This window comes from Ostrinia furnacalis, unplaced genomic scaffold, assembly GCF_004193835.3.
Source record: "Ostrinia furnacalis isolate ACB-3 unplaced genomic scaffold, ASM419383v2 OfSCF0682, whole genome shotgun sequence".
Classification (NCBI taxonomy): domain Eukaryota; kingdom Metazoa; phylum Arthropoda; class Insecta; order Lepidoptera; family Crambidae; genus Ostrinia; species Ostrinia furnacalis.
This window is the reverse complement of record NW_021130921.1, coordinates 1,059,450-1,073,866: the sequence shown is the minus strand read 5'-3', so window position 1 is coordinate 1,073,866 and position 14,417 is coordinate 1,059,450. Positions and strand designations below refer to the sequence as shown.

General features: G+C 36.4%; 1 protein-coding gene across 1 annotated transcript; it reads right to left on the bottom strand.

Moving 5' to 3' along the window:
• Positions 1-8,139: 8,139 nt before the first annotated feature.
• LOC114366771 (protein cueball-like) lies at positions 8,140-12,658 on the bottom strand. The gene is made up of 4 exons (XM_028323748.1): positions 12,533-12,658; positions 11,676-12,072; positions 9,632-10,605; positions 8,140-8,882 (listed from the first exon to the last, which is right to left on the bottom strand). The coding sequence occupies exons 1-3, from the start codon at positions 12,630-12,632 to the stop codon at positions 10,071-10,073; spliced, it is 1,032 nt and encodes a 343-aa protein (XP_028179549.1). The 5' UTR covers positions 12,633-12,658; the 3' UTR covers positions 8,140-8,882; positions 9,632-10,070.
• Positions 12,659-14,417: the final 1,759 nt, after the last annotated feature.

The window sequence follows — 14,417 nt, the reverse complement described above, 5'->3', positions numbered from 1 at the left end:
TATGCAATCAGGCAAATGCCTTAACGAGCACACCCATCTGATTTATAAACCCATCAATAATAGTGGAGGATACACGTAAAGCAACAATGTTAATTTGTTTAACATCGGATGTACAGCTTGAAGCATGCAATTGAGACTATTAGTTTTTCAGCGCAATTATTAGCAGGATTTAATTGGGTATTCTTTGTTCTAGGATAGTGAAAAAATTTGTACATTTACAGCGTTGGAAATTTGTTATACCTACTAATTTCCAACACTGTAAATGTACCTGTAACATTGTAAGGTAACTTATTACCAGTAAATCTGTAATCATACCTCATTGACTGAACTACCTCGTTCCACCACAGATGGAATCACTTGGACCTATTTGCAATTTTCAGATGAGATTGAAAATTTGTCAATATTCACTACAAATACAATGTCTTCACAAACGTCTCTTATTTCAGAATACCTTGACACTTGGACCCGTTTCTTAGATGGAATACAAAATGTGGAAGATGACTAAGTTCTCAAAGATCTGGAATTTGTATTCCATGCGAGTTTAGTTACAAACTATGACTATCAATTTAATTGCCTCAGAAGAAATATGATTCTAGCCTGCCCAGTTGTCCAGTCAACCAGCACCTTTCAATTATTGCTTGCGTATTGCAGTCAATGTAGGTACAATATCAAACTTCTAGACGTTTTGTCACAAATGTATAGAAAAAATACAGTAAGCCAAAAGCTGAATAAAGAAAAAGTGAATAAGTCGGGTGTAATAATAAATAGAAATAACTCAGTGTCACGGTTAGTGGCTTTAGGAGCAGTGACATATTTAGAATTTAGAGATTTAGTTAGAGAAATAAAAGATAGATTTAAGTTTACAAGTCGTTTATTACAATTTAGAGAAGTGAGAACTCTTAGGGAGTGGGTTGTCGAGCAAACTATCGTATCGCACGAGATTCGTCACCGGTGGTAGTATATTCAAACCACTGTCCTCGCTAGCATTTATGGTGATGTGGGTTGGTTCTTCGCTGGTGGTAATCCCGCAGAGTCGCCGACGCGCCAGACGGTTAGGGCCGTACGCACTGTGGTGTAGGGCCACTTAGAGTGTGCGCACGGGCCGTCCGACACGGCAGGCAGCTTTGCCGGGTTGAAGAGCCGCTGGTAGTTCGACAGTGATGAGATGGCCATTTGTAGTGAAGATAAGGTGAGAATGAACGTGAACCCTGCAAATCAAAGCGGACACTAAAGCAGTTGCTAGCTTTTGTCCGTTTGACTGCGACATCAAAATACTAGCGAAGCAGATGGAATGATTTTGGTAATAAATGGTGATGTAATGATGTGGCAGTCAAACAGAATTACAATAGGTGCAGTGAAAGTGATTGCAGTGAAGTAGGCAAAAATATTAAATTATGTAGGTAGAAAATAATTTAGCATATCATCTATGTAGGCAATTAATTTATAGAACAATATAGGTAGGCAATAATTTAGAATAATTAGAACAAGTAGAATAAGATTAGATTAGTTCAATTTAGTAAATTAAATAGAATTTGGAATAAGTGTCGTTACAGTACGAACAAGGTCATTTAAAGGTCATGACGTGTCGATGTCATTTCACAAAATATTTAGTTCACTTATTTAATCATGTAGTAAGTTGTAAAATAATAAATAATATTAGGAAGTTATAGAAATAGGAAATTTGTATGAAATGACACCGAGCACATGGATAGCACATTTGAAGAACAAAATGGCGGCGGGGTACTTACATTTAGGACAAGTATAAAATCTAAGCGTTAAAAATACTTTTGCAACACTCACCCGGTAGCGGGGTTCACCAATTCGCGATTACATATTTAGTTTTTAAGATATTATANACATGTTGTACGTTTTTTTATGCGACGATTGTTGTAGAAATGGCAATTGTCAAAACTTCAAAAAGCTGTTATGAGGCTGACCACTGGTGCCGTTACCCTATTTGTATTTAATATCCAATTTGTGAGTGAGTATGTGTACGAATTTAACATACTTAAAAACAGTCCGCCCGCTCGACAGAGAACAAAAGAAATCTCGAACAACTTGTTTCGCGCGGGTTTGCTTGTAGATTTATTATTTTATTTATTTTATTAGTGTAGAACAATATGAATTATTTAATTAAGTTATTTAGTTAGGTAGTTTAAGTAGATTTAGATATTTTATTATTTAAGTATATTTATTTAGGTAGATAATAGTAATTAAATTAGAATTTAGATTTAAGATAAAGGTCAGCGGTAACGCTAACCGTTACATCAGTTAAAATCTTCATTAAGCGTAAAAACTTAATAGTTATTTACAAATGATAATGAGTAATTAAATATCGATAATTTACTTGCATCATATTCGGGAAATCATTGGTGTATTTTTATTATTTATAAGTAGGCATTACCACTAATTATGAATTTAGTATCCGTCGAAATAATGCTGAAAATATACCTAGATACAAATTTTTTTAGTCCATCATAATCTTTATTTACCACGACTGAACCTAATATTTTTGGAGACTTGCACCATCATACTTTAACAAAAATTAAAAGTCTGTCAAACTACGTACATAAAACTCCAGTTATGGTTATAGTTTCGGAGTAAAGTGGTGCAACTCAGCCTCAATAACCTACTTTAACCGTAACTACATACAGTGAACTTGTTCAGGCTTTAAATCATCAACTACTATTATGGATAAACACCATAATATGCGATTTAAGGAAATTTAGAGTTTGACCTTTTTTACTGCTGGATGAAGATTGATTCTTCTTCCTCTCTTTCTGTCTCTTTCACCAAAAAGATCAGGCAAAGGTGAAGTAAAGGAAAATGTTTTGCTGAATGGAAACTCAGAAACAATAGACAGTCAATTGCTTCAAACCGCAACAGGCGCGAACGTGCATTCGAAGGGATTTTGCTGAACTACGTGTGCACTTAACTTAATTAAGACCTAAGTAATTGATGTTAATGTTTCAGGCCAGTGTCAGAATTGGTCCATTTATTCATTTCAATATACTTTTATTATGTTAGCTTTTATCATGTTTGTTCATCATCATCATCATTTTCAGTCACAGAACGTCCACTGCTGAATGTATGCCCAATGATTTCCACATCGCCTGATTAGTAGCGGTCTGAGGTCTGTCCAGCGCCTTCCTGCTACAATTATGAGGGCATCGGTTCACCTTGTAGGTGGACGTCCCATAAATGGTTGTTAGTTGATACTTTCTACAGCATTTTACATTACAATTATGTCTGTACGTATTTAACGGCAGAAGATTGTGTTAAAGTTGTCCAACCAACTTATATCACGACCGTTTGGGCACCATAATAAATTGAGAACCATTAATATTTAATATTATTTGAAGTAGCACAGAATGGCAGAACAGACACTAATTTAATAATAAAGGTACCTTATCAAAGCAGTCTATCCCTTGGCTGACTTGTAAATCTTGTGTGAAATTATTATTTTATTATCTACAAAGCCAGGGAGGGATTCAGGTTGTTGGCGGTATAAATAATAATAATAAAAATAATATTTATAAGAGAGTTACCTACTACACTTAAAGGAAATGTGATCTTTGCTGCAAAAGTAGGAGCAAGAAAACTTATAGATTGTAGACAGTATAGGTACTCGTAGTAAGGACTTAAAACTTAATATGGGTAATTCTTGGAAGAAATAGAATAAAATAAAATAAAAATAGTTAAATTCTTGGACGCAAGTGAGAATAGAATTTCTGGTTCAGGCCTGAAATATCCATTTTCCTAAAATGTATTTTTCGCAAAATGTCTGCTATTCAGAATGTGAGCACGTCTTGTGCATAATATCAGCTTCTCAAAATTTTAACTATTTAAAATTGTCTGTCTCCAAGAATGGCAGTTTTTGTACAATGTTCGCTTTTCAGATTATAGAAATTATGTATGTAAACATTATGAGAAGACCTTCTAATATACTGCACATATTTTAAATTGAAGACATTTCAATCAAGCTGACAAAATAGGAATGCAAACATGAGGAGTACGTAAACTTTTTGAGAATTGTACATTTTAGGAAAACAGATATTTCAGGCCTGCGCCGAGTTTCTGTGACGAAAAGCTGATTAGAAATCATAGCAGCATGAAGCTACCAACCGGCAAATCTGAAAATCTTTAGGGAGGCCTATGTTTAGCAGTGGATGTCCTGTGGCATGATGATGAATCATTTACATTTATCGGGGCCATTGTGGGTCCTTAAACCGGCCCTTTGCGGGTCGCCCACGGCCAAACGGGTCCGAGCCCACACGTCCTTAGTAGGCGGGCCCACGGTACAGCAATGTAATATTATTACTGTACAGTACATTTTCGTGAAATATTAAATACCTTAGCATTTAGTCTATAAATACATCACTCGGAATATTGTAAGCCTAGGTCTAGCATAATTGACTATTGATGCAAGATTTATTTATTTATTTATTTACACTTTTGCACATACAACTGTACAAGATTACCTTTGTAAGATGGATTTTATCGATTTCTTCTTTGTTAAATATGACTGACTATTGTAACTAAAGACGACACCATGCCATTGTATTCGTATGTAGTTAAAATAGCCGCTACTTTGTGAAAAAGATCTAACTGTTTTTAACATAAAAACATATTCATAGAGTACTCGTAGGCACTTATTTTAAGTATTTTAGTTAGTAATTTATCAAGTGCACAAAAGTTTTGCTTCAGAACATCACACCAACACAATCTGTGTCGCAAAACCCGTATTTTTCCATGTTGGNTAAGCCTACGTCTAGCATAATTGACTATTGATGCAAGATTACCTTGTTAGATGGATTTTATCGATTTCTTTGTTAAATATGACTAACTATAGACGACACCATGCCATTGTACTCATGTAGTTAAAATAGCTGCTACTTTGTGAAAAAAATGCATAATGTGATAGACTATCCCATCCCAACTAATATTATAAATGCGAAAGTAACTCTGTCTGTCTGTCTGTCTGTCTGTCTGTCTGTTACGCTTTCCCGCTTAAACCTCGCAACCGATTTTGATGAAATTTGGCATAGAGATAGTTTGAGTCCCGGGAAAGAACATAGGATAGTTTTTATCCCGGTTTTTGAAACAGGGACGCGCGCGAATAAGTTTTTCTGTGACAGACAAAATTCCACGCGGGCGAAGCCGCGGGCGGAAAGCTACTTTGAAATAAAAACATATTTCATTCAGAATTTCATAAAGTACTCGTAGGTACTTATTTTAAGTATTTTAGTTAGTAATTTATCAAGTGCACAAAAGTTTTGCTTCAGAACATCACACCAACACAATCCGTGTCGCAAAACCCGTATTTTTCCATGTTGGTACATAAGTACTTTATCAAAATTTTCCACCAAATCGCCGTTCCGTTCCCGCATAAAAAGTCTATATTAACGTCCCACATTGTACACGTCCGGCTTTACTTCCAGTAGAGTGGACAGCGGGCAAAGAGGGAGAGGGTTTCCAAAACAACGAGCACGGAACGATCTGCTCCTATACATAATTTACATAATTCTGTGAGATGGAACGTAGCAGATGGCTCCGCTTCCGATGTAGCTATAGTGCCTATAGTGGGCATACTTAGTTAAGAGGATAGTAAAATCTTGTTTAGGCTGCGTTCCCACCAGAGATTTGCCTACGAAGATGTGTAGCGAAGCTGTGAATATGCACAGTTCACACCTTCCATCACCAGGGAACCAGACGCAGGTTAGCGCACCATCCCTACATTGTCGACATTCCACCAGCTCGCACTATGCGGTTCGACAACTTTTTTATAATGCGAACAGCTAGGGGCTGGAATTCACTGCCTGCTGCTGCCTTTTCTGAACACTTTCATCCGGACCTTTTCAAGGCGAAAGTGAATAGGGCAGGGCAGGTATGTACCATCCTAGATTGCATCTCACTTAACACTAGGTGCGATGGCGTTCAAATACCTGCCTTGTAACGCATGAAAAAAAGTTGAATCTCTAAACAGAGCTGTTGCGAGGTAACTATATGAAGCGATTCTATTAGTTCTTTAAAAATCCGTTGCGCAGTTTTAAAGATCTAAGCATACACAGACAGACAGCGAAGCGACTTTGTTTTATACTATGTGATAATTGATTATTCCAAATTTTTCCCGTGACCTTATTCTCTTTTTTCCGCAGCAATCGATGATGATTAAAAATTCAACTCTCTATTGATAATAAATTAAAATATAAAAAAATATAACAATATGCAGCCCTTAATAGTTATAAATTAGTAATAATAAGTATACTACATGTGGCATTGATTAATTATTTTATAGGAAGGTGTTAATTTTAGTTAATTGAATAGTAGGTAGGTACATCCGTTATTTTACGTTGTGCTATGAATTACAACCACAAGGACACAGTGCAGCATAGAGAATAAAAGGGCATTTTAGAACCTGAATGTAAAATATTTGTGTCTATGTTGAATTCTGGTAGTGCAAATAATGTAAATATTAAAGAAATTTCAATATTTAACTTAAATGAAAATGAAATTTATTCTACTTAGGTACTTTATCATCATCATCATCATCATCATCATCATCATCATCATCATCACTTCAGTCAAAAACGTCCACTGCTGGACCAAGGATTTACATAACGACCAGTCCTGCGCTTAGCGCATCCAAGTGCAACCCGCGACCTTCACCAGATCGTCAGTCCATCGAGTGGCCTTGCCTCATAATAAAAAAATATTTGAAGTCGATTTAAAATTATGAACGCCTAAGAAATAAAATCATATTCAACTTCACAATAGATTTCTTCAAAGGAGCCGTTTACCTCTATAACTGATATTTGATTCACTTAGAATTTCATTCCGTCCCTTTGAAGGTCCCGAGCACATATGGCACGTTTAAAATATTCCCATGCTATGTCTGCGATTATTCTAAGGCTCTTCTTGGAAATTCATTATTACAGACAAGGCTTGAAGATTCAGTTTTGCGTGCAAGGTTATATGAGCAGGTTAGAGCAAAGAAAGGCGCTAAAAATAGAGATGTGTAGGAAACGGGCGGGACTTATATTTGCTTGGTGGGCTCTGTCAATTTCTTTCTTTTACGATGCCGTAAAAGCCAAAGTTCTTTGCCAAGGTTTTGTCCTACTTTACCATGAATTACTTTGAGATCCAAAATGTAATAAGCTATGCGTGAATCAAGATTATTTTGCAATTTCTTTCTCTGTACACCAGCCCTCCTTATTATCCCAAAGCAATGGTAAAATTGTTAATTAATATTTTCTGTGTTAGTTTGTTCTAGAACTTTTTAAACTTTATACTTTACTAGCGGCCGCCCGCGACTTCGTACGCGTGAATCCCGTTTTTCCCGCTAATTCCCGTTCCCGTGGGAATTTTGGGAATTCCTTTCTTAGTGCACCTCTACGGTACCTAAGCTACGTCCCTTCCAAATTTCAAGTGCCTACGTTTAGCCGTTTAGGCTGTGCGTTGATCTGTCAGTCAGTCAGTCAGTTTCTCCTTTTATATATTTAGATAGTATAGTAAACTAGCTTTAAATTCATCTACCAATGCCCTAGAATCAACAAATACCAGTTCTAGTTTCTTTCTAGAAGCTCAATCTTGGGTATAAGTTCCCCCAAAGGGATGCCACAAGGAAGGGCTCTAGACCGTTTAAAGCAAACTATAAAAGCTTGAAAAATTGCTAAACTTTCATCATAAAGATAATCATTATGAACATGCATATTAACGAGGTCATAATGACGATAGCAAATTTATTGGGAATTCAGCCATTTCACTGCAGAACAATCAATACTGTTCAAACTGGATACCTTGCAAATCTATTTCAGTACCAGACTTTCCCCCCAAAACGGAAATGAAACTTTAAATTTGTCCCGTTAGAGTTCCCATTTGAGTGTAGTGGGTCGTCATATTGACCTGAGTGAATCAAGAACGGAAATAGGTCACCCGGGGCTGGTGTCTCACCCCTTCTTTTAATTGCTATGAACAAAGTTAATTAAGCTACAGTACTCACCTGTGGATTCTTTTTATAGCTTTCAACGCGGTTTTTATTAGTTTTGTGAATATTTGTGGAGTATGTAAATGGTTGGGAAACATTGGAGGAAGAGAAAGAAACAACCAACAATTATTTTATCCTATCTAGTGCTTTAATAAGACCTTATGGGGCTACATGGAACAAATATTATAAGTCAGCCATATGGGACATTCGGTGTTCTGAAAAAAGGGCACTCTTTTACCTATACATAGTCACCAGTGAATCAGAGTATTATTATAGTTATTTCCGTTACAAAAACTCCTTTTACAACTTTCTTATTGTATCATATTTAGCTTGATGTGCTAACTGCAGTAATGAGAGTAATGGTGAGTCTACACCTAGTCTCCCTATATCTTAAGGTCTTGATACTTCTTATCCTTGGCCCTAACAGCTGCTACCTTAAAACTCTACGACCAATTAGCGACGGAAATTTTTTGACTAATATTTTCTCTACTGGCCATATTAATAACTAGCTGTGCCCGCGACTTCGTAGGTACACGTGAAAACCCGTTTTCGCAACATTTTTCATTTTTGCTCTGCACCTATTACTCATGGCGTGATGGTATGTAGCCTATAGCCTTCCAGGATAAATAGGCTATCTAACACTGAAAAAATTTTTCAAATCGAACCGGTAGTTCCTGAGATTAGTGCGTTCAAGTAAACAAACAAACTCTTCAGCTTTATAACATTAAGTATAGATAACGTGTTTTTCTGTGTAAAAATGGCCCTTGCTATATAAAAAATAAAAAATGTTGCACAAATAGTTCTTTTTAAAATTTTTACGAAAGATGTTACTTTAAGGTGAATTTACCCTATTACCTGAAGAAAGATTAACATTTTTGTTTAATTTAATAGGTACCTTTATAATGAGGATCATTTCGATTTTTAGCTGTGAATGCAGATTTATAGGTCTAAGAAATCCTTAATATACAGTCCAAAAATTTTTGTTCTACGACAAAAATTGACAAAGTTATGGCCAAATTACTAAAAAAGTTCACTGACCGCCCGGCGCGGGACCGCTGACGTCATTATATCCGATCCGAACGCTGCCGGCGTACTGCGTGGATAGAAAATATTTTTTTCTAGCCATACTATCAGTTTTAGAGAAAAACTTGTTATGACATTTATTCATCAGAATAAAGTAAGCTATCGATAGGTATTTTTTTAAAATAGAAATTGTGAAAAATATCGCAAAAAATCCATACGCTCATACGATTCAATGGAACGCGGAGACGCGATTAGGGTCTCCGCGGTGGTATATTTGGCGATTTATGCAAATAAAGTGTTCATAAGTGTTGTTGAGTCATATCTTCGTCCAAGTAAAGTATAAAAATGTATAAGTATTAATTTAACTTCTAACAATATTAGTATAGCTGAGGCAGATACACTCTGCCTAGGCTACAAGACATTGCTATGAAGATCATTTCGATGTACACGCAATACCTACCTGTTATTTAGTTTTTCTGAGTTAAACCTACCTATCTATTCGCCGTTCCCATGGGCGGGCCAGAAACTGGGTATGACTTGACCCCTCCCCCTCCCCCCAGGCCAGAAGCTGGGTAAGGCTTGCCCCTCCCCCTAGGCCAAAAGCTGGGTATGACTTACNACCTTTATAATTTTGTCATTTAGAAAGTATTTGACGATATGACTTCTTACTAAATAGAAATTGGAATTGGCCCCGAACTAGTCTTTAAAACGAGAAAAAAAACCAAAAGCACCTCTTACGGTTTCACCAAAACCACGTAACAAAATTACAAAGCTCTCGTGAAACTTACTTTAAAAAGTGAAAAGAAATACATACTAGCCCTTAACTGTAAAGTAAGGACAATAAACAACAGTAAGTACAAAAATTATAATTTAAACAGTTTAAAGTAATTATACACACAATCAACACTGTCAGTTATCCACAAAAATACTATCAAGGATGCGCGCCGCGACAAGCTTCTATCGCGAGATTTTATCAATTTTACGCGATAATAATACGTTTGTAGTCTAAAATCATCGATAGGATTTTATCACGGCGCGCCCTCCAACCCGGCTGTACCTACTAATAAAAGTGAGAGGATACAGTGAAAATACAAAAATAAAGTACAAGGGCCAACCATGCATTCTTAGAGTTGGCGAATCTAGCTGCTTTATTTCGCAACGTTCTGGGCAAAGTCTCACACTCAGGGATTCCGTAATTCGCAACTACTCCAAAAATGCTTTTTGTGAGCTTGAGCACTTCCAAAGGTTCAACGTTTTCTTTGTCCTTTGCCAATTTCCAGACGGTTTTGTATCCCGAATGGACCCAGTAGATCCAGTCCTTTGATATTGTTAAAGTATTTGGTCGGTGATGAGCGTCATTTAGCAATATCTGCCTGTCCTCTCCTTCTAGGTTAGAACTTTCTATGGAAAAATGTATGCCCTCTTTTTCATCTGCCCAATATAATCTCTTAGTTCTTTGGTCGATGGCTAGGCCCAGTTGCAGTGGCATGTGAAGATGAGTGTGAACAATGACCTCCCTCTCTGAACCATCAAATTTAGATCTTTCTATCGATGATTTTGAATCTGTTATCAGGATACACGTCCAGTAAATGTATCTGGAATAAAACAGAACAAATTTAATTAAAGTTATGAAGAAACATCCTACTGCCTACTATCCTATCCTACTAATCGTACTAATATTATAAATGCGAAAGTTTGTGTGGATGTCTGGATGTCTGGATGTTTGTTACTCTTTCACGCAAAAACTACTGAACAGATTTTGATGAAACTTTACAGTATTATTGTTTATAACCCAGATTAACATACATATAGGCTATAATTTATGTCAATCTGTGACAAACAAAATTTCACGCGGGTGAAGCCGCGGGCAAAATCTAGTTATTTATATGTTTAAGCCAATAATGGACACAGTCATTAAAATAAAAATGAAAATGTTACGTGGCTAAATTTAAGTAAAATAAGGGTTCCTTGTCATGACTACGGAACCCTAAAAACTTTTCAGCTTTGTTTTTCGAAAGTTTATAACGTGTAAAGTACGGCCAACTAGCAGCGATACGAAAGGTCGATACGACTGTCGAGTTGACAATCTATTCTGTCTCTTCCGATCTTGTGTATTAAAATTTGTCGTAATGTCTCGTTCTCCCGCCAAAATATGTCAAAGTCAGACGGGTTCGTCAACATTCGGACGTAAATTTTAGTATACATAGTTGTTGCAATTCACGAGGGCGGATCTGTTACTTGTTGGTTCTTATTTTATTATTCTCTTTATTTAATTTAAATCTACATTAAACAAATAATTCAAATAATTCAAATTATAACAAAAACAAAATTCAATAAAACATCTATTTTTATGGTTTGCCAGATATTTTTTAAAATTATATTGTCTACAAAAATTTGTAATATAACTATTAAAAAGTTATGCACTATTTCTAATGACCATGACATTGGGTTTGTTTACATTTGGTATCGCTTCTCGTTGGCCATACTTTAGGTACATGTTTCCATGACGTATAGGTAACCATAGAGATCTATTTCTGTGATCTGTGCGTATAATCATGACGAAGGAAAGACGAGTACCTATTGCCATGACCTGACATAGCCAAGAAATAAAAATTGGTACATCAATAAGTAGCGACAATATCTTCAAACAATGTATCTTACTTACTCTCTGCAGCTATCGACGGCAATCGATACTGGGATCTCATCGTTCATTTTGATCAAAACGTTGCCATAGCCATCGTTTTCGGAGTCTGGCATCAATGACATCCAGAATATGCTGCTTTCTATTATGTCAGTCCAGAAAAGCATTCTTTTCACGGGATCAAAGGCCAGACCCTGGATGTTCTGGAGCCACTTATTCTTGACTAAAGACTGGAACTTCTTTGTTGCTAAATTGAAGCTGAATATGGTTGCGTTGTCGTTTGCCCTGTCGACGAAGAACAGCACATTGTGGACAGCATCGTAAGCCAAAGCAGAAAGGTCCCTAAAGCCAGTGCCTTCGCTGTTTGTTTTGGTTTGGTTACTGTAGAACTCTAGTTGGCCCTCACTGGAGATAACAATATCTGAAACAAGGAAATTAACGATGAGAAAAATAGTATTCATCTTCATGTTTCTTACGAGCCCAAATTCGACACAGTATCTTTTCGATAAACTTCAAATTCATTAGAAGATGAGCTGATGGATGGCAGATTAAAATTAAAGTTAAGGAGTTTAATCTTTCATCATTAGCTCATCAATGTAAGATTATTATTCACAGACGCAAATGTTTGAAAAATTTAAAAAATATACGATAAAACAATAAAAATGTATAAAATAGCACGTATGGGGCAGTAAGGTTTTGGAGTGGAGGCCAAGTACTGGAAAGCGCAGCGTGGGACCGACGACTTCATAACGGTAGCAGGAAGGCGCTGGATGCAGGCCGCTAACAACCGGTCTTTGTGGAAATCATTGGGGGAGGCCTTTGTTCAGCAGTGGACGTCCTATGGCTGAAATGATGATGATGATGATACAAGAGTAACTCACCCCATGAGTCAGCTGGACTCTCATCACGATAAGAGCACAGTGAGTGAACTACGCCGATTGACAAGGCAACAACGCCGAGTAGAATCTCCGTCTTAAACATTTTGTTTTATAAAATATACAAATTAGTTCGAATATTGTGCGTACAATGTCGTCCAGACTAATTAAATGAATAATGTTTTTCAAACAGGGAAAGTATTGCATGTTGTTTTGGAAAATTTTATCGCGGGTGACGTTACTGAACTGTAAATTTGATAAAACTAATTAAATAATGACTAATTAAACCTAATAAATATGTTTATTAACAAATAAACTAAAAATAAATTACTGTCGGTCGATTTTTCTTAATCAAAACTAATGCCGTTATAACGTCGCCGTAACGTTACGTCCGCCATCGAGCTCAGTCTTGATTGATGATGTGTCGGCTTTCAGGGGGCTTATTTTTGAAGCATTAGAGTTCCAATTCGCACAAATTAGAAAAAAGATTTCATTTACCTATTTAGAATTTGTAATTTGCACAATGCATATAACCGCAAAAGAAACCAAAACTAAAGCTGGTCCACCACTGGTAAAGTTTTGCTAACTTTGTTTAAGACTTAGATGGCGCAGTGTAAAAAATGTCTGGGTATTTTTGTTAATTCATTCTACGTCAAACTCATCCACAAATTTGAGATCAGAGGATGCCAAAGTTCCTATCTGGTACCAAATTTGGACAGATGCGTGGGAAAAGATGGTAATAGGACGTTTGTAAGATATGGGCAAGACATACCCATCCTATTACTATCTCTTCTAATATTTTGCAGTGTTACTGAAAAGTAGGTAAGTATAGGCTTGATGCCAAAGTTACAACAAGAATTAAAATCTAAGTGCACTACCTGTACGTACACATTAGTTCCTGGTAATTGACAAAAATGGAGTAATTATGTATACTTGCGAGCAAAAGTCTGGAATCACCCTCTTATGTTCTGTTCCAAGCTTAATTACTACTATGTACCTACCTCTATTTATGGTATCAATTTAAAGTTTATAACACAACCTTTTAAATAGTACAATTTATATTAATTTAGTAATTTAGGTCGTGTAAGATCGCCTGGAACAAAATAGGATGATTCCATACTTTAGCTGGCAAATGTACCTAGTTAGGCGAGTGTAGGTAGTAGGTAGTGTTTAGGTAAGTATTTTATCCCAAAATTCAGGTCTATAAGTAGATTAGTTTATCCAGGTCCATCTAGAAAACGGTCCCCCGAAATTAGTGCGGGCAGAGTAAATACAAATGAGTAGGTCATCTTCATAGAAACGCCCGAGCGCGGTTTGTATGAGAGCGCGCAAAATTCGGGGCAATTCACCGCTAATCAACGATAAATTTTGTCAGTGTGTGCGTGCGCGCCGCATACGTATTGGCGCGCGGTCACATACAAACCGCGCTCGGTGTGTTTCTATGAAGATGACCTACTCATTTGTATTTACTCTGGTGCGGGGCTGAGTGCCCGAGACACTGTCTTTATTGTATAATGTTCGTTACGGATAATGTTAACGGATAATTAAGGCTCCCATTTTACCTAAGTGGAAGTGCTTGCTGGGGATTCGAAGATTTATTAACGTTACGACGAAAAGGTACGTTAAATAATATCTTTATCTACTGAATATAATGTACTTGCTTTTGCCCGCGGCTTCACCCGCGTAAAATTTAATTTGTCACAGATCGTCATAAATTATAGCCTTTATTTTATTCTGGGTTATAAACAATAATACTGTAAAGTTTCATCAAAATCCATTGAGTAGTTTTTGCGTGAAAGAATAAAAAATTAAAAACATCCAGACATCCAAACTTTCGCATTTATAATATTAGTAGGATATACGAGTAAATTCTAATATAAGCTTGGCTATC

Coding starts and splice junctions, on each gene's coding strand:
- LOC114366771 (XM_028323748.1), bottom strand. CDS start 12,632: ATGTTTAAGACGGAGATTCTACTCGGCGTTGTTGCCTTGTCAATCGGC. Junction 12,073..12,532: donor GAGTCCAGCTGACTCATGGG/GTGAGTTACTCT, acceptor TCCTTGTTTCAG/ATATTGTTATCTCCAGTGAG. Junction 10,606..11,675: donor GCCGTCGATAGCTGCAGAGA/GTAAGTAAGATA, acceptor GTTTTATTCCAG/ATACATTTACTGGACGTGTA.